The sequence below is a fragment of the Coregonus clupeaformis genome, unplaced genomic scaffold (assembly GCF_020615455.1).
Source record: "Coregonus clupeaformis isolate EN_2021a unplaced genomic scaffold, ASM2061545v1 scaf0349, whole genome shotgun sequence".
NCBI classification, from domain to species: Eukaryota; Metazoa; Chordata; class Actinopteri; order Salmoniformes; family Salmonidae; genus Coregonus; species Coregonus clupeaformis.
The window spans coordinates 102,202-121,885 of NW_025533804.1; the positions used below are offsets into that span (position 1 = coordinate 102,202).

The 19,684-nt window shown below is 42.7% G+C and overlaps 1 protein-coding gene across 2 annotated transcripts in view; it reads right to left on the reverse strand.

Moving 5' to 3' along the window:
* Window positions 1–1,134: 1,134 nt before the first annotated feature.
* pex5lb (peroxisomal biogenesis factor 5-like b) overlaps window positions 1,135–19,684 on the reverse strand; it is a 137,062-nt gene continuing 118,512 nt past the window's right edge. For both annotated transcript variants that reach the window (XM_041841508.2, XM_041841507.2), the window contains 6 exons: window positions 11,200–11,343; window positions 8,454–8,524; window positions 4,319–4,534; window positions 3,808–3,973; window positions 3,507–3,664; window positions 1,135–2,283 (listed from right to left, as the gene is read on the reverse strand). In XM_041841508.2, coding sequence (XP_041697442.1) covers window positions 2,088–2,283; window positions 3,507–3,664; window positions 3,808–3,973; window positions 4,319–4,534; window positions 8,454–8,524; window positions 11,200–11,343 — 951 coding nt within the window. In that variant the 3' untranslated portion in view covers window positions 1,135–2,087. The remainder of the gene's footprint in view (window positions 2,284–3,506; window positions 3,665–3,807; window positions 3,974–4,318; window positions 4,535–8,453; window positions 8,525–11,199; window positions 11,344–19,684) is intronic.

The window sequence follows — 19,684 nt, forward strand, 5'->3', positions numbered from 1 at the left end:
TCCCCCTGCTCAAGAAAGCACATATACAGGGCCGTCTGAAGTTTGCCAATGAACATCTGAATGATTCAGAGGAGAACTGGGTGAAAGTGTTGTGGTCAGATGAGACCAAAATCGAGCTCTTTGGCATCAACTCAACTCGCCATGTTTGGAGGAGGAGGAATGCTGCCTATGACCCCAAGAACATCATCCCCACCGTCAAACATGGAGGTGGAAACATTATGCTTTGGGGGTGTTTTTCTGCTAAGGGGACAGGACAACTTCACCGCATCAAAGGGACGATGGACGGGGCCATGTACCGTAAAATCTTGGGTGAGAACCTCCTTCCCTCAGCCAGGGCATTGAAAATGGGTCGTGAATGGGTATTCCAGCATGACAATGACGCAAAACACACGGCCAAGGCAACAAAGAAGAAGCACATTAAGGTCCTGGAGTGGCCTAGCCAGTCTCCAGACCTTAATCCCATAGAAAATCTGTGGAGGGAGCTGAAGGTTCGAGTTGCCAAACGTCAGCCTCAAAACCTTAATGACTTGGAGATGATCTGCAAAGAGGAGTGGAACAAAATCCTTCCTGAGATGTGTGCAAACCTGGTGGCCAACTACAAGAAACGTCTGACCTCTGTGATTGCCAACAAGGGTTTTGCCATCAAGTACTAAGTCATGTTTTGCAGAGGGATCAAATACTTATTTCCCTCATTAAAATGCAAATCAATTTATAACATTTTTGACATGTGTTTTTCTGGATTTTTTTGTTGTTATTCTGTCTCTCACTGTTCAAATAAACCTACCATCAAATACTTTTTTCCCTCACTGTATATACTGAGATCATGTGACAGATCATGTGACATTTAAATAAAGTCCACCTGTGTGCAATCTAACTAATTAAGAACTTCTGAAGGTAATTGGTTGCACCAGATCTTATTTAGGGGCTTCATAGCAAAGGGGGTGAATACATATGCATGCACCACTTTTCCGTGATTTATTTTTTAGACTTCTTTGAAACAAGTTTTTTTTTTTTTTTTCACTTCACCAATTTGGACTATTTTGTGTATGTCCATTACATGAAATCCAAATAAAAATCAATTTAAATTAAAGGTTGTAATGCAACAACATAGGAAAAACGCCAAGGGGGATGAATACTTTTGCAAGGCACTGTACATCTAGTGTGTGTGTGTCTGTTTTTGCACGTGCGTGTGTGTGCTTGTGTCGTCTGGGTAAAACTATGACTGGGGAGAAAGTATCAGCATCCAGTGGAGGAGAAATAGATTTCCAAGGAGATTACTGTCAACCAGACCTTTGACAGACCTGTCAACCAATCATATATTACATACTGTACTTGGAGCATTGCATGGAAGTGATATTCCAAATAAATACAGGTATGTACAAAACGAAAACAAACTATACACAAGAGGACTCCAGTCTATGCTACTACACACAATTTGACCATCAGTACCTGCTGTCTATAAAAGTGATTACGACTTGTGCATTTGATATCATTTCACTTAGTATAAGGCTTCAGTTCTTTCACAATGTGATTGCCGGGCATGCATGGCTTGTTTTTCCTCTATTTTACAGCAGACTCTTTCTTTGCTTTTCTCAGTCAACGTTGTGCTCTTCGGGGATAAAAATGTTTTTGTAGTACCCCATTGCAGTGGTGCAAAACCGTTTCAAAGGGTTAAAAACATTATCTTCCCATCCACTTAAAGTAGATGGCATCTGACCACACAGCAGAAGTTGTATACAGTGCCATACCAAAGCGAATGGGGAGTAAATGACCACTTTTGTTCTATGGCTGCATTATTGTAGCCTAATTTCAGCCGCTGGAGGCCAGTCTAAAGTAAAAGGGTGTGTATATTTCCCAAGTTGGTTCAGGTCTTCCAATATTTCCACTGTAATTGCATTTCAAATCCCACAACACCTACATTATTCTACAATCCCTCCCCTCTTTTTCCGATCTTCAAAAACATCCATCTCTCTTCCTGTCAGACATTAATTCAGCTTTACATTAACGGAAGACATTCTTGGTCACCAATCTGGCAACCCTCTAGCCAAATAGCAAACTGTTTATCTGAGGAGCCACACTAAACCTGGTCACATAACCCCCCCCATTTCGAAGGCCTTCATGAGACGGTCCAGGTCTCCAAGGTTCGCAGCCTGGAAGAGCTCGGGCCGGTCCATCATGGAGAGGGCGATCCGCAGGGCAGCCCAGATGTTTGCCGACATGACTTGGTGACTCTGGCTCTGCCTCTGCTGGTTAAGGGCAGTCAGGAAGTTACTAACTGCCTCCCTAAAAAAATGAGGAAAAAGGTGAAATCAACTTTAAAAGGATAATTATGACAACTTTACTTTATCTTAAGAGATAGTTCGCTGTTATTACAATTTTACTTCATCTTAAAGGAATAGTTTTCCATTATTACAACTTCAATTCATCTTATGGGTCTGCTAAATGACTAAAATGTAAAATGTAAATAAGTAGAAAGTAGTACATGGACCGAGATATTCTGTAACCCAAAATATGGGTTTGTTTACAAACAGCTTTAAAAGCATTAACATTGTTGAGTGTAAAACAATTGGAGAGGTAGGGCCCCTGTTAGCATTGGTAGCACCCCAAAGTAAGGGATAGCTAAATGAAAAGTCTATATACTTACTTTGAAAGCAGTCTAACAAGGAAAGACTGTAATCAATGCTTTGGTTTTGTCAAAGTAGCCAGTCTATCAAGTAAACTTGTCATTTGGCTGAACTATCCCTTTAAACCTGTCACTTTAACAAGGAGATACTATTCCTAACCCCACAGGAAAGTAAGCCTTCAACGACATCGTTCTACAGCTGCCATGGCGCCCTTGTAGCAGCCTAAGCAGAGACCTCTAGTGCGTTTTGTAAATATTTTTTCCCATACAATCTTTTTGTTTTAAGAATGAACAATTAACATAGCTAATATCATCAGAATCAACCACAGCATTAAGACTGAAGCTGGCAAGTCATTTGTTTATTTGGCTAGCTATCTAATGTTAACGGGCTAGCTGGCAATTGATTTGATTCGAATGCCAGCCAGTGTTCGGAGGTTGAGGATGGAGTAAGGCCGAAAAGCAAGACGGCAGAGGTGTGCAGTGATAAGGATCGTAGGGAGGACAAGTTACATATTATGAAATGTGGTGTGCTTTCTGGCGCCACGTGACTGCCGTAGGATCATCTAAGTGGGTGCTTCATTTTGGTTGTAGACACGAGACACCTTGATAAGACCGTGCTGCCTGCTTGCCCCTTCCCTCAGATGACCACTCAAGCCATGAACTCTCTAATGGCTGTCCATCTCATGATGTTGTGATGTTGTTTTTTCTAAATTGCATGTATTTTTGTTGTTTTAAAGCTCTTTGAGATTCTTTATGTAATGAATAGCGCTATAAAGGTTGAATAAATTATTATTATTACTACATCTCTTACTCCTCTCTCTCCTTATCTGACTGCCCTCTCACTCTCTCAATCAGCTCAACCCATCCCAACCCCCTTGCCTACTTGTGCGCTCCCAGGTTGATGCAGCTGATGCCCAGGTTGTAGCGGGACCTGATGAAGCCCGGCTGGAGCTCCAGGGCCCGGGTGTATGCCTCCACCGCCTCCTCACTACGGTCCCCATTAGCCAGTGTGGCCCCCAGGCGGTTCCACAGCAGATAGTCCTGACAGACAACATAACGAGAATGGGTGGGGGTGGAAGGGTGTGTGTGTGTGTGCATGTGCGTGTGGTAGGTTTAGGTGTTTTTGTGATAGGTTGGTGCATAGTGTGTGTGCGTGTGTGTCTCTGTACTATATTAATGGATACCTCAGGTCTGACAGACAGGGCTGAGTTGAATGCCTCCACAGCCTTGTCAAACTCGGAGCTGAGGTTGAACAGGACCCCAAGGCCTGTCTGGAGGTCCGGGTCCACCCCATCTGTGTTCAGCAGGGCGGCCTCCTGATACAATCCCTTCACCTCCGCCAGCTGGCTGCTGCAAGCGCGCACACACACACACACACACACTCACTGTGCTGACACACTGTGCACCCTATGTGCTTCAAGACAGTAACCAAAGTGCATGGATTCAGCAAGTTTAAGTAAAGTGTGCAGACATTTTAAATGAGCTCCTTCAGAAACGAAGGGCATCATTTTTTGCCAAATAGGCTCAATATGTTAAGACATTGTTACGATATCCTGAGATTGAACGAAGTAATGTTGAGACTGAAGCTGTCCTAATATGGACACTGTACATTATAAAGGCTCATATATGCTTATAACAAGGAATAAAGCAATATATCTGCAAGCTATAATTATTGTAACCAAGAGGTGGGCGTACCAAGAGGTTGGCGTATGGGGACGGCCCCTGCGCGGTGTGCCGGGGGACCCCTGCAGCAAGGGGCTCCGGCTCCCTAGCAGCAGGTGTTTGTAACGGGGGTTGTGGCAGATCCAGCGGTGCAGGGCCTCGCAGGCGTCCTGTTGCATGCCCGTGTTGGTCAAACTCACCGCCAGGGCCATGAGGGCTGGCAAGTTGTTGTGGTGGAGGTCTAGACACCTGCAGACAGGGACTGTTGTGATTTATGTGCAAGAAAGTACTTGCAAACAGGGAATACTGCTGATTGCCTATTTGGGATGTGCTGGTTTTGTCTTAGTTTTTTGTGCGCACCAGGTGAGGTCGCTCCAGGTAGGATGGGGAGAATGGATCTTCCTTGGAAAGTTTTGAAATTTTGGAATAATAAAACATATGAAAAAATCCTCTTTGTAAACAAGGAAAAGAGAGGTAGTGAGGTTTGCACAAGCTGTCTCAGTGAGTTATGCTAGGATTATAGGCCACAGGATGTATTGGTGCTGATATACATTTTAGTGTAACAATTACATTGGATTACATTGTTTAAGAGAAGTGAAGACACAGAAAAACGGATATCAGATGACATTATGTAACTGCTGTGCTGAGAAGATTTAAGTTACGAGGGTTGAATAGCTACCTGGAAAGACAGAAATCTTTCAAATATGGTTTTATAAACAATATCTTATATGACAACTATAACAGTTATCATATTTTGTAGATCTTGGCGAGAGACTCAATCTTTTGCTGATGCACATAACACCCATTGAATTAGGTTATTGAGGTTGAAAAAGGTAATGGATGAGGAATTTCCTTGTAAATGATTCTGTTTGCTGTTAACCCTATGAAGCTAAACAACATAGTTGTGCTGTTGTAGTGAAGGTGAGTTGGACTCTTCCGACTTAAAAATCAGAGCTGGAGACCAGGGTTCGATCCCACCTGTGACACTGTATACATGTACAGTGAGGGAAAAAAGTATTTGATCACCTGCTGATTATGTACGTTTGCCCACTGACAAAGAAATGATCAGTCTATAATTTTAATGGTAGGTTTATTTGAACAGTGAGAGACAGAATAACAAAAAAAAATCCAGAAAAACTCATGTCAAGAATTTTATAAATTGATTTGCATTTTAATGAGGGAAATAAGTATTTGACCCCCTCTCAATCAGAAAGATTTCTGACTCCCAGGTGTCTTTTATACAGGTAACGAGCTGCGATTAGGAGCACACTCTTAAAGGGAGTGCTCCTAATCTCAGTTTGTTATCTGTATAAAAGACACCTGTCCACAGAAGCAATCAATCAATCAGATTCCAAACTCTCCACCATGGCCAAGACCAAAGAGCTCTCCAAGGATGTCAGGGACAAGATTGTAGACCTACACAAGGCTGGAATGGGCTACAATACCATCGCCAAGCAGCTTGGTGAGAAGGTGACAACAGTTGGTACGATTATTCGCAAATGGAAGAAACACAAAAGAACTGTCAATCTCCCTCGGCCTGGGGCTCCATGCAAGATCTCACCTCGTGGAGTTGCAATGATCATGAGAACGGTGAGGAATCAGCCCAGAACTACACAGGAGGATCTTGTCAATGATCTCAAGGCAGCTGGGACCATAGTCACCAAGAAAACAATTGGTAACACACTACGCCGTGAAGGACTGAAATCCTGCAGCGCCCGCAAGTTCCCCCTGCTCAAGAAAGCACATATACAGGGCCGTCTGAAGTTTGCCAATGAACATCTGAATGATTCAGAAGAGAACTGGGTGAAAGTGTTGTGGTCAGATGAGACCAAAATCGAGCTCTTTGGCATCAACTCAACTCGACGTTTGGAGGAGGAGGAATGCTGCCTATGACCCCAAGACCACCATCCCCACCGTCAAACATGGAAGTGGAAACATTATGCTTTCGGGGTGTTTTTCTGCTAAGGGGACAGGACAACTTCACCGCATCAAAGGGACGATGGACGTGGCCATATACCGTCAAATCTTGGGTGAGAACCTCCTTCCCTCAGCCAGGGCATTGAAAATTGGTCGTGGATGGGTATTCCAGCATGACAATGACACAAAACACACGGCCAAGGCAACAAAGGAGTGGCTCAAGAAGAAGCACATTAAGGTCCTGGAGTGGCCTAGCCAGTCTCCAGACCTTAATCCCATAGAAAATCTGTGGAGGGAGCTGAATGTTCGAGTTGCCAAACGTCAGCCTCAAAACCTTAATGACTTGGAGAAGATCTGCAAAGAGGAGTGGGACAAAATCCCTCCTGAGATGTGTGCAAACCTGGTGACCAACTACAAGAAACATCTGACCTCTGTGATTGCCAACAAGGGTTTTGCCACCAAGTACTAAGTCATGTTTTGCAGAGGGGTCAAATCCTTATTTCCCTCATTAAAATGCAAATCAATTTATAACATTTTTGACATGCGTTTTTCTGGATTTTTTTATTGTTATTCTGTCTCTCACTGTTCAAATAAACCTACCATTAAAATTATAGACTGATCATGTCTTTGTCAGTGGGCAAACGTACAAAATCAGCAGGGGATTCGGAAAGTATTCAGACACCTTGACCTTTTCCACATTTTGTTTTATTCTAAAATGTATGAAATATTTTTTTCCCTTCATCAATCTACACACAATACCCCATAATGACAAACTAAAAACTGTTTTTTCGAAATTTTAGCAAAATTATAAAAAATAATAACTGAAATATCACATTTACATAAGTATTCAGACCCTTCACTCAGTACTTTGCTGAAGCACCTTTGGCAGCGATTACAGGCTCGAGTCTTCTTTGGTATGCAAGCTTGGCACACCTGTATTTGGGAAGTTTCTCCCATTCCTCTCTGCAGATCCTATCAAGCTCTGTCAGGTTGGATGTGGAGCGTCGCTGCACAGCTATTTTCAGGTCTCTCCAGAGATGTTCGATCGAGTTCAAGTCCGGGCTCTGGCTGGGCCACTCAAGGACATTCAGAGACTTGTCCCGAAGCCACTCCTGCGTTGTCTTGGCTGTGTGCTTAGGGTCGTTGTCCTGTTGGAAGGTAAACCTTCACCCCAATCTGAGGTCCTGAGCGCTCTGGAACAGGTCATCAAGGATCTCTCTGTACTTTGCTCCATTCATCTTTGCCTCGATCCTGACTAGTTTCCCAGTCCCTACCGCTGAAAAACATCCCCACAGCATGATGCTGTCACCACCATGCTTCACGGTATGGATGGTGCCAGGTTTCCTCCAGACGTGACGCTTGGCATTCAGGCGAAAGAGTTCAATCTTGGTTTCAACAGACCAGAGAATCTTGTTTCTCATGGTCAGAGTTTTTAGGTGCCTTTTGGCAAACTCCAAGCGGGCAGTCATGTGACTTTTACTGACGAGTGGCTTCTGTCTGGCCACTCTACCATAAAGGCCTGATTGGTGGAGTGCTGCAGAGATGGTTGTCCTTCTGGAAGGTTCTCCCATCTCCACAGAGGAACTCTAGAGCTCTGTCAGAGTGACCATCGGGTTCTTGGTCACCTCCCTGACCAAGGCCCTTCTCCCCGACTGCTCAGTTTGGCCGGGTGGCCAGCTCTAGGAAGAGTCTTGGTGGTTCCAAACTTCTTCCATTTAAGAATGATGGAGGCCACTGTGTTCTTGGGGACCTTCAATGCTGCAGACATTTTTTGGTACCCTTCCCCAGATCTGTGCCTCGACACAATCCTGTCTTCCTTTGACCTCATGGCTTGGCTTTTGCTCTGACATGCACTGTCAACTGTGGGACCTTATATAGACAGGTGTGTGCCTTTCCAAATCATGTCCAATCAATTGAATTTACCACAGGTGGACTCCAATCAAGTTTAGAAAAATCTCAAGGATGATCAATTGAAACAGGATGCACTTGAGCTCAATTTTCGAGTCTCATAGCAAAGGGTCTGAATACTTATGTAAATAAGGTATCTGTTTTTTATTTTTAATACATTAGTAAACATTTCTAATGACTGTTTTTGCTTCGTCATTATGGGGTATTGTGTGTAAGTTGCTGAGGATATGTTTTTATTTAATCCATTTTAGAATAAGGCTGTAACGTAACAAAATGTGGAAAAAGTCAAAGGGTCTGAATACTTTCTGAAGGCACTGTAAGTAGAAACAACTAATTTTTTTACCTCTGGAGTGACACGATGGCCGCCTGCTCGTTCTCATTCTCGGCCTGTGTGGTGCCTAGAACCTGCCAAGCCTGAAGACGCAGAGAGGGTTTCAACCATTCACCCAAACTAACACATCCAACACAGTCAAACAATACTACACCAGTACTTCCGAGCTAACCAGTACTTCACTAAAGGAAATTTTACGCACAGTTCAGACGCCGAACTTATGGCGAGTGGAACTGAATAGAAGTTAAGAGCGGGTTGGCACGGTTAAAAGCTTTGCTTGATGTACCGATTGGTTTCATACAACCGCTCAAGACTGCAGCAGACTTCCTCGTTGGTTTTGGGTCGAATTCAGGCATTACAGCAACCTCTCACAGAAGTCCTCCACCTGCGAATCCGAGACCATGATTGTGCTTCTGTTGTGGGTGAGGTAGCGAAGCAACCTTTATTTGCATGCAATTAACACATATTCATATGCATTACCATTTCTCCTGAAAGTGGAAGAACTGCTCTGGCGCACTGCATGAAACAGAGGCTTACTTCACCCGCACTAGGCCAAAAGAGAGACTGCCGAACTATCGGAAAAAATCTGACGAGGCGCACTTAATGGTTTCAGACGGCACTCTATCCCTTCTCTTCCAAAGAAAAAGTGAAATTTTTTTGTTTGGTGCGGCGACATTTAGCAGATTTCTCAAGATACATTTCTCGAATGCGATTCAATAAAGTAAAATGTTATCTATTTGGTAATGAAAAGTCACCCACCTCCTCACCAAGGAAACCTTAAAAGAGTACTGGTAAACAAACATTGATAAATTCCATATTGGTCTTTCACAGTCAGGCCAACCAAAGCTGTATTGTGCTAGTAGGTTAATAGTAGACCTACTATTAAAACAAATAAATGAGACTGTTAACTGAGCCAGAAATTCACAGGTTTCTGATTTTCAAAAAAAAATTCTGGTATTCGCTCTCCAAGTCACACTTGTTTTATTAAAAAAAGAATCAACAAAATGGAATGTTCTAAGTCCATAACAATGCTTAAACCACATCGGGAGACCACATTTGAGGTCGGGGAAAAAATGCATGACATTTATTTTGTGTAGTTACGCTTTAATTCAACTGCGAAGGCACCTAGCACTGTTGTTTGGTTAGTGGTGTTTCTGTCGCACATAAAATGGAATTTGCTAAATAAATGGTCACTGGATTGACGCAAATAATCATGATATCATTCTGCCAGGTGGGCATAGGCTACTTTCTAGCTAGTTAACATTTAATTGAGAAGGTTTTTGAGAAAGCCTTTCCATCTACCAGAAGACGGTTAGCCCCATCATTAGCGTCGCTATATTTTTTCCTGTTTCTTAATTGTTTGAAACCAGGACGTTTTACTTCATATTATGAGAGATGTCTTATTTTGCACAAAATAGCCTATAGCCAAAATCCCACCATAGAAACGTGGAGGCAATTATTTGATCGACTTCCTCCTATGCGTTCTCCTGTTCTATTGGTTTTCTTTCCATTTTCTTTCATTGTCTATCAGCCAAAGGCATTATCCTAGTCATATTAGCAACTAGTGCTGAGCGATTAGTGCTTTGAGGTTGGTTCGGTTTCGGTTGGATTATTAAAAAATTGTCACCGTTTTCGATATCAGTTTTGATTAAAAATGTTTTACATTAAATGCAGTATGCATTAAAAAGAAAGGAGGACCAAGGCACTCTTCATATAATTAATTAAAATGCCTTTATTTGTACGGCATGTTCAATGGAAACAACGTTTTTTTTTTTACTCTGACGCGTTTCGGCTGCATGGCCTTCGTCAGGGAGTACTATGCATTATGTTGGTTGAATGCTGTAACAACACAAAATAAAAATAAAAATAAAATCCCATGATGGTAGTGACTGCACATTACTGCTTATCACTTACTAACCATCATTTATTCACATTACTTTACTTTAATAAAATATTTCAGTTGTTGTGTATGTTACATTTGTTTTATTTGATGACTATTTTATTAGTTCTTCAAAGTAAATAAGGCATACTTTTATGAATAGCAACTATCAATAACTTAGAGCATGTATTTTCAGGTAGAGCTACCTTGCGAAGCAACTGCTCTATCTTTCTCGATCGCGCATTCTTCTGTCTCTTTCACGTAGCAGGCTTCATGGATTATGGTCAATGTAGTTCATTACCATGTTTTCTGCGCTAAACTATATAGAATATTGGCCTGCACAGTTCGGGCTTGATTGGATTTATCTTTACAGAAAATGTGCAATGTGCGCAAACGAAATGTTTTTCAAATAATTGAATCGACATAGGTCAATTAGTTCTTTTTTTTTTAATTAACCGAAATGTCGGTTAATCGCTCAGCACTAGTAGTTGTTGCATCTTTAGATCTCCCCTTTCTACATTTCTAACAGATATTTCCATCTCTGTCCATGAAACCGCTCGCATGTGCGGTGCACATTTTAGAACGGTGTTTTCCGCAAATTGTGTTTTCGAACATTTGCGCGTAGGTCTACCGCCGTGTGCACATAGCTGCGCCTAAAATGTGAAGAAATAATAGTTAATCAACATTTTAAGCTAAACATTCTGATCTGTTCCATCAGCCTTATTCATTTATACGACGTATACCTCCATTACACTACTTTAATACGCATCATGGGGATTAAGAAATTATTATACGCAATGCCCACTGAAAAATACGTGGGTATATGGCATATACCTGTGTATACCCTCCACTACACCACTGGACTCAACCATCTTTTACCTCCGAGTCCGAAGGGTCCTGCAAAATGGCCGCCTCCAGTAGCAGGACAGCATTGTTCAGGTCTCCCGCTCTGGCCTTCTGCTGCCCTTCCTCAAAAGCATTGGGCCACTCTTTGTACGGGTTGTTGGTGTGAAAGTAGTAGCCCTGTAAATATCACAGGCATCTTTTTGAATGAATTGCATACATTTGTGTAAATAATGTCTGCATGGTCATATGAATACAAGTACATGGTTAATATTATATCATTGACAGTAGGGTATTTGCGGTATAACAGCTAATTCATGAAACAATACAAATTTATAATTTTACAATAACTGTTTCACGACTGTAGCATCAGTTGCCATGAGTATATGTGAGGTTAACAAAGATTCATATTCAAAGCATTCAAATTCAATTCCCCATTTCAGACTCATAGCCATAACTATTTTAGTGAGTAAACCATACTAACACAGGGTGGTAAAGCTAGCTAGCATTTCCTTGCCTGGCTACCCAAACTCCTTGCTCCGGGCAAACACTATGCCATGCCCACGGATGTTAGTTTCTTTTCCACAATGAGTCTGGATCTGAATACCTACCCGACAATTTCTAGAATGCAAATCCATTCTAGACCGTCTGATTAGTCGAGACAGAACAAAAGTAGGTAAAGAGGCGTTTTGAAAAATGTGTCATTGTCTTCGATACTCTGATTGGTTAGAGATTATCCAATCACTGATTACTTTGTTTTTACAACACCCCTCATTTTGACATCACCACAAACAACTTAATTGATGGCAGTCTCAGATTGATGTATGTAGTGAACGATAGAGCAGCAGAATAATTCAGTTAGAGTCGTCAGGCAAAGCAATTTCCCCCTTATTCACTAATGTAGCCTTACCGGCCACAAGATGACACTATTATTCCTTTTACATATTTTATCATCTTACGTACGACTTTAATGTACTCAGCCGGCACTACACTCCTGTCCCTCGTGGACCGGCTTGTACATAAAACATCCTCCATTCAACTGCAAAGGTGTCGGTTTCCTCCTTAACTTGATTTAATGGCTCGTCAGTAAAAAACAAATAAAGGGAAAATATGCTTACTGTCTTCATAAAAAATTATTTTCCACCACCCTTTTCAGATTTTCTGACAACTTCCAGATGTTTGACACCACAAGTCTGTTTACCCCTGGTTGAACGCGCACCGCAACACCAGCAAGTAGCATTAGCCACCCTAGCATGGTGGTGGAAAATTGTGTTTTATTAAGAAAGTTCACATATTTTCCCCGTTTTTTTCCACCGACGAGCCTTTAAAGGGAGTGTAGCACCTATTTCTTAATGCCAGAAATGCATATAATAATTACTAAGAGAACCCAAAGAAAACATTCCCAAATTACAAACTTAAATAAATTGTTATAATATTGTAATGTTGTTTTAAAAGTTGAGTTTGAAGTTCTCAAAATCAGCTCTAACTTGGAAACAATCCCAAAACGCCCAGCAGTCAGCGTCACACGGTGAATGAAAAACGTAATTAATCGTAAACACCTTTTGTGGGATACATTTGTGAGAATGAGGTGGCCGAATTGGGCATCTACTCGTCCATCTGCAGGGAACATTTCATCCCTGAGAACTTTCACAGATTTCAACAATGGAAGGAGGGTTTCAGAAATAAGTTTCTTCTCAAAGTGGATGCTGTCCCTACCATCAACGTGGCTTCTAAAGTAGGGGTGTGCCTAGTACTCGGACAAAACGAGTATCGTAACGGATATGGAACATATTCAGAATACGATTATGACACAAGTATTTTTTTTAATCATCTGTGAAAAAATAAATGTTCAGCTGCCAGCACGCATCTTTATTTCACTCAAACAGTGTTAAGCGCTGTGTGCTTTAAACAACTATTGGCTAGTTCTTCTGTCTTTAAAGAAACAGGCGGGGTATCGGTTGAGCCTGCTGCAATGATTGTATTAGAACAAGCCACTCTCCCTCTGCTCTCATTTCCCCAGACAGACACATGTGCGGCTCTGTTGTGACAGATCATTAGAAAATAAAATGACAAATGTAGATACTTTTTTTTTATTGTACAAATGCTGTGGTATAGGCATTTACAGCGAACTTCCGGGTTGTCCGATCACGAGTCAATCCGATTACGAGTAAAAAGTGTGATAAAACGGATAAGATTACGAATACAATGAGATCGGCACACCCCTATTCTAAACCATCTCAAACAGCCAGCAGCATCAGCAGAGACCGAGCATTATCATGGGCTTCAGTGAGCATGGATTGAACAGGGTAAGTGAAAGACCTAAAGGTGCTATCTAGAACCTTAAAGGGTTCTTCGGCTGTCCCCATAGGAGAACCCTATGAATAACCTTTTTTGGTTGCAAGTAGAACACTTTTGGTTCCAGGTAGAACCCTAGAAAGGGTTCTACATGGAACCAAAAGGGTTCTACCTCGAACCCAAAAGGGTTCTCCTATGGGGACAGCTGAAGAACCCTTTTGGAACCTTTTCTTCTAAGAGTAACTATAGAGCTACCGTATTTAGCTCACGTTTTCCATCTAAATAACACAAACTAACCAAATGTAAACATGTCTGACAGTTGTTGGTAGCCAACTGCTGGTGCTGTCAAACTATAGATAGTACAAGCCTATGGGAAAGATACGTTTTGGCCGGGACTGAGGGGCTGTGTGTGGATGGATTGTCAGATGGTCCGCGTGGGTTGATGCGACACCTCCAGCAGAATTGTATTCTGAAATCTGCTATGGGCTAGGGCATCTCGAAGATATTCCCTACACCATGCTGTATGTGGCAGGGTCTACAGACAATCACGGACTACAAAAGGAAAACCAGCCACGTCGCCGACGCCGACACCGATGTCTCGCTTCCAGACAAGCTAAACACCTTCTTCGCCCGCTTTGAGGATAACACAGTGCCACCGACGCGGCCCACTACCAAGGACTGTGGGCTCTCCTTCTCCGTAGCCGACGTGAGTAAGACATTTAAGCATGTTAACCCCCGCAAGGCTGCCGGCCCAGACGGCATCCCTAGCCGCGTCCTCAGAGCATGCGCAGACCAGCTGGCTGGTGTGTTTACGGACATATTCAATTTCTCCCTATCCCAGTCTGCTGTCCCCACATGCTTCAAGATGGCCACCATTGTTCCTGTACCTAAGAAAGCAAAGGTTAATGAACTAAATGACCATCGTCCAGTAGCACTCACCTCTGTCATCATGAAGTGCTTTGAGAGTCAAGGATCATATCACCTCTACCTTACCTGTCACCCTAGACCCACTTCAATTTGCTTACCGCCCCAATAGATCCACAGACGATGCAATCGCTATCACACTGCACACTTCCATATCCCATCTGGACAAGAGGAATACCTATGTACAAATGCTGTTCATTGACTATAGCTCAGCATTCAACACCATAGTACTCTCCAAGCTCATCATTAAGCTCGAGGCCCTGGGTCTGAACTCCGCTCTGTGCAACTGGGTCCTGGACTTCCTGACGGGCCGCCCCCAGGTAGGAAACAACACCTCCACTTCGCTGATCCTCAACACTGGGGCCCCACAAGGGTGCATGCTCAGCCCCCTCCTGTACTCCCTGTTCACCCATGACTGCGTGGCCAAGCACGCCTCCAACTCAATCATCAAGTTTGCAGACGACACAACAGCAGTAGGCTTGATTACCAACAATGACGAGACAGCCTACAGGGAGGAGGTGAGAGCTCTGGGAGTGTGGTGCCAGGAAAATAACCTCTCACTCAACGTCAACAAAACAAAGGAGATGATCGTGGACTAACGTCAACAAAACAAAGGAGATGATCGTGGACTTCAGGAAACAGCAGAGGGTGGACCCCCCTATCCACATCAATGGGACCGCAGTGGAGACGGTGGAAAGCTTCAAGTTCCTTGGCGTACACATCACTGACAAACTGAAATGGTCCACCCACACAGACAGTGTGGTGAAAAAGGTGCAACAGAGCCTCTTCAACCTCAGGAGGCTGAAGAAATTCGGCTTGGCACTTAAAACCCTCACAAACCTTTACAGGTGCACAATTGAGAGCATCCTGTCGGGCTGTACCACTGCCCGGTACAGCAACTGCACCGCCCGCAACCGCAGGGCACTCCAGAGGGTGGTGCGGTCTGCCGAACGCATTACCGGGGGCAAACTACCTGCCCTACAGGACACCTACAGCACCCGATGTCACAGGAAGGCCAAAAAGATCATCAAGGACATCAACCACCCGAGCCACTGCCTGTTCACCCCGCTATCATCCAGAAGGCGAGGTCAGTACAGGTGCATCAAAGCTGGGACAGAGAGAATGAAAAACAGCTTCTATCTCAAGGCCATCAGACTGTTAAATAGCCATCACTAGCACATTCGAGGCTGCTGCTGCCTATTGAAATCACTGGGCACTTTAAGAAATGGAACACTTGTCACTTTAATAATGTTTACATATCTTGCATTACTCATCTCATATGTATATCCTGTATTCTATAATATTCTACTGTATCTTAGTCCATGCCGCTCTGTCATTGCTTGTCCATATATGTATATATTCTTAAATTATATTCCTTACTTAGATTTGTGTGTATTGGGTATATGTTGTGAAATTGTTAGATATTACTTGTTAGATATTACTGCACTGTCGGAGCTAGAAGCACAAGCATTTCGCTACACCCGCAATAACATCTGCTAAACACGTGTATGTGACAAATAAAATGTGATTTAATTTGATTTGAGATAATTTGGCCGTTCTGTGGCTCCGGGGGAGTTTTCTATACGGCCTGCCGAGTGCAGGCTAAACAGAAATACAACGCTTCGGCCATGGATCCGATCGCGGATCTGGTGGCATTTCTGAGAAGCCCTGGAGCCAGACTTTCTTTGGAAGGGTGGATTGTGGATTTTGCTCAATAGGAACGTTTTTATTTTATTTTTTATTTTTATCTTACTCTTAGGATCAATGTTGTCACAGTTGCTTCTTGTTGAAGAAGCAGCAGCTAAGCTAACGTTAGCTTGCTATAGCTAGCTATTCTCTTCTTCCATTTCTGAATGAATTTGTGGCTATTTCTTTCTAGCTGGCAAAATAAGTGAGCTAGATGTTGTTTGTGTACTTCAATATGTCGATAACATAGCTAAGTTTGTCACTGGTATGAGCTAGTAAATATCCTAAACCTAGCCAGCTAGACAGTGATAGCTGCAAGCTAAAACCGGGGAGAGAAGGAGGATAGAATTCACTTTCTGTTTCATCTGCTGCTGGCTTGCTAATGTTCACTTAAATATGTTTTTTCACATGTAATTGATGAAATTTGTATGTTATGAATACTGTAGAAAAATGCCACTTGGTACCCACCAGCTTATCATGCACAGTAGGCTACATGCAATATGTTCCTCCACTGTGTGAGTCACAGATATTACGATCTTGCTTTTGGGGCTTTCCGGCAGTCTTCGTGGTTTTTATATGCGGGGAGCATAAATTGTACAATTGTAAACTAACAACGAATTTAGAAGTTAGAACCCATTTTTCAAGTTAGAACCCATTAGTTAATCTACAGCACCAACTACATAAATATCTGAAAGGGTCAATTATCTGCTACTTTAAATCGAGTTAAAAAAACGATGCCTTTGCAGCCTGAATGGAGGATGTTTTATGTACGAGCCAGTCCATGGGGGACACAAGTGTATTACTGGCTGTGCTGACGGTGTCCACACCTAGCGGTAATACGACATCAGGAAGAAGTACGCCCTCTAGTGGTCTCGGCGCTATCACTAATGTAGCTAGCTAGCTAAGCCCCTGGCACAAAGTTAACACGTTAATCGTCATAAAACTCATGAAACATTTAGTTAACAATGTTATTTCACTATTTCCATTGTACTTTGGCACATTATGAACCTTTTAAAACAGGACAAATTAAGAGACAGAAACCAGTTGATTTCGTTTTGACCATCGAGCTTCACGGCAGGAGAAAGTGGTAGCTGCAGCCCAATATGTTGACTGGAGTATGGGCAAGTTTGTGTGTCGAAAGGAAAGTAGTGGGCGTGTGGAAAGGAGTGGGTGTGTCGAAAGGAAAGTAGTGGGCGTGTGGAAAGGAGTGGGTGTGTCGAAAGGAAAGTAGTGGGCGTGTGGAAAGGAGTGGGTGTGTCGAAAGGAAAGTAGTGGGCGTGTGGAAAGGAGTGGGTGTGTCGAAAGGAAACTAGTTGGAGTGTGGAAAGGAGTGGGTGTGTCGAAAGCGCTCTGCTATCTATAGGTTAGACGGTTTTGATTGAGCTGTTTTTTTCCTTCAGTTTCTTTAAGTTAACACACAACTACCATACTTTGAGCTACCGTACGGCAAGAGTTTGGACTTCTGCTTTGAAGCCAGAGGATGAGTCGTATTTCACTGTTACACAAATAATTGTACATTTTGAGTTATAAAAGTGACGATTGTTTATTTTTCATTAAAAGTACTGATGATGGGTGTACTGTTTCTTGTATGTGTCTTGCATGTGCTTACTGTGACTGTCACCCTGATATTGGCTACTAGGTAGCTATACTTCCCACGCCATTGCCAGTCAGTAGTGCTTGGCAAGCGGGAGCGAAGAGCACTGTGTCCCGGTGTTGTTGCCGTTCATGCCCTCCCAATTGAGTAGTAGACTGTATGTATGTATCAAGGTGACATCTAGATGGTTATCAATATTTGATATTTCTTGTGTAGGCTGCTATCCTATTTTAAATAAAATCATGGAAGGGGGAAAAATGGCCACGTTAGGTACCGCCGGCGGCGACGCCGTGATACAGCTGCCCAGTGAGAAGCACCTCAGTTCGGCAGGCACCGGTGCACTAGTCATTCACACCGGCTTATCGACGCAACAAATCTGCCCAATTAGCTGATTCCCTTTTCATACACCCACTCCTTTCGACACACCCACTCGCTGGGTTTCTTCATGGTACTCAAACCGAAAACAGATTTAATGCGTTGCTCAGTTATGTATAGAGCCATCGTGGAATGCTCTGCCACCAGAGGTTACTCAGGCAAAAAAGCAAGTTAGCTTTAAAAAACAGATAAAACCCATATTGTATCACAGCGCCTCTCCTCTTTCTAAAGATCTAATTTAACTGTACTGTATATAAGAGTATGAATATGTATGAATAGTGTGTAAATAGTATTTCTGTTGTCTCTTGGTGACTTTCCTATATATAAAACTCTTCTTTTAATGTAATATCTTATGTTGTTCTTGTCTATTACTGTATTTGTAGGTTTTATTTGGACTCCAGGAAGAGTAGCTGCTGCATGTGCAGTAGCTAATGGGTTTCCTAATGAACTCGCCCATACTCCAGTCACCATAATGGGCTGCAGCTACCCACTTCCTTGACGACAACTTCCTTAACAACAGCTCTGTTCTGCTCCGCGAAGCGCAAGAAGTATGAATACTCTGATTTCTGCGGAGGCCGGATTGACCATGCAGAGCCTTTAAGGGGGAAATGCTAGCTAGCTTTACCACCCTGTGTTAGTACGTTTTACTCATAGTTATTGCTAGGAGTCTGAAATGTGGAATTTGATTTGAATGCTTTGAAAATTAATCTTTGTCAAATCTATTCAAGAAAGGTCTATCTGAAAAATGTAAATAGTAGGATTCTTCAGCGATGTCCTCAGCAATTGTTTTCTGGAAAATTTTAATAAAATGTGCATATTTCCTTTAAAGGGATACTTCTGGATTTTGGCAATGATTCAGATGAACCAGTGGATACACTTTTTATGTCTCTGTGTGCAGTTTGAAGGGAGTTGCTAACTAGCAATAGCGCAATGACTGGAAGTCGCAAAACTACCTCTAACATCCTTCATACTGGATGCATGGTATCCATGAGTTCATCTGACTCTGGGGAAGTAGATAAAAGGCTTCATTGCATCTGCATAGAATTCATACATAGACCTTTAAAGTTGGTGTTATAGATCAGAGTGGCAAACTGCACAGTTAATTACCATGAAGTCCTTAGCTATCAATGGTTTAAGAATGGGAAAATTGATGACTACTTTGACTGCATACAATTCATAAATATCATAAAAAATTAAATAAAATCATTAAAGAGCAGCTGTAAAATAAAAGAACAGTTGGGAGGCTATATACAGAGGGTACCGGTACAGAGTCAATGTACAGGGGCACAGGTTAGTCAAGGTAATTGAGGTAATACGTACTTGTGGGTAGAGGTAAAGTGACTATGCATAGATAATAAACAAAGAGTAGCAGCAGCGTAAAAGAGGGGTTGGGGTGGGGGGAAAATGCAAATAGTCTGGGTAGCCATGATTAGCTGTTCAGGAGTCTTATGGCTTGGGGGTAGAAGCTGTTAAGAAGCCTTTTGGACCTAGACTTGGCGCTCTAGAACCGCTTGCCGTGCAGTAGCAGAGAGAACAGTCTATGACTAGGGTGGCTGGAGTCTTTGACAATTTGTAGGGCCTTCCTCTGACACCGCCTGGTATAGAGGTCCTGGATGGCAGGAAGCGTGGCCCAAGTGATGTACTGGG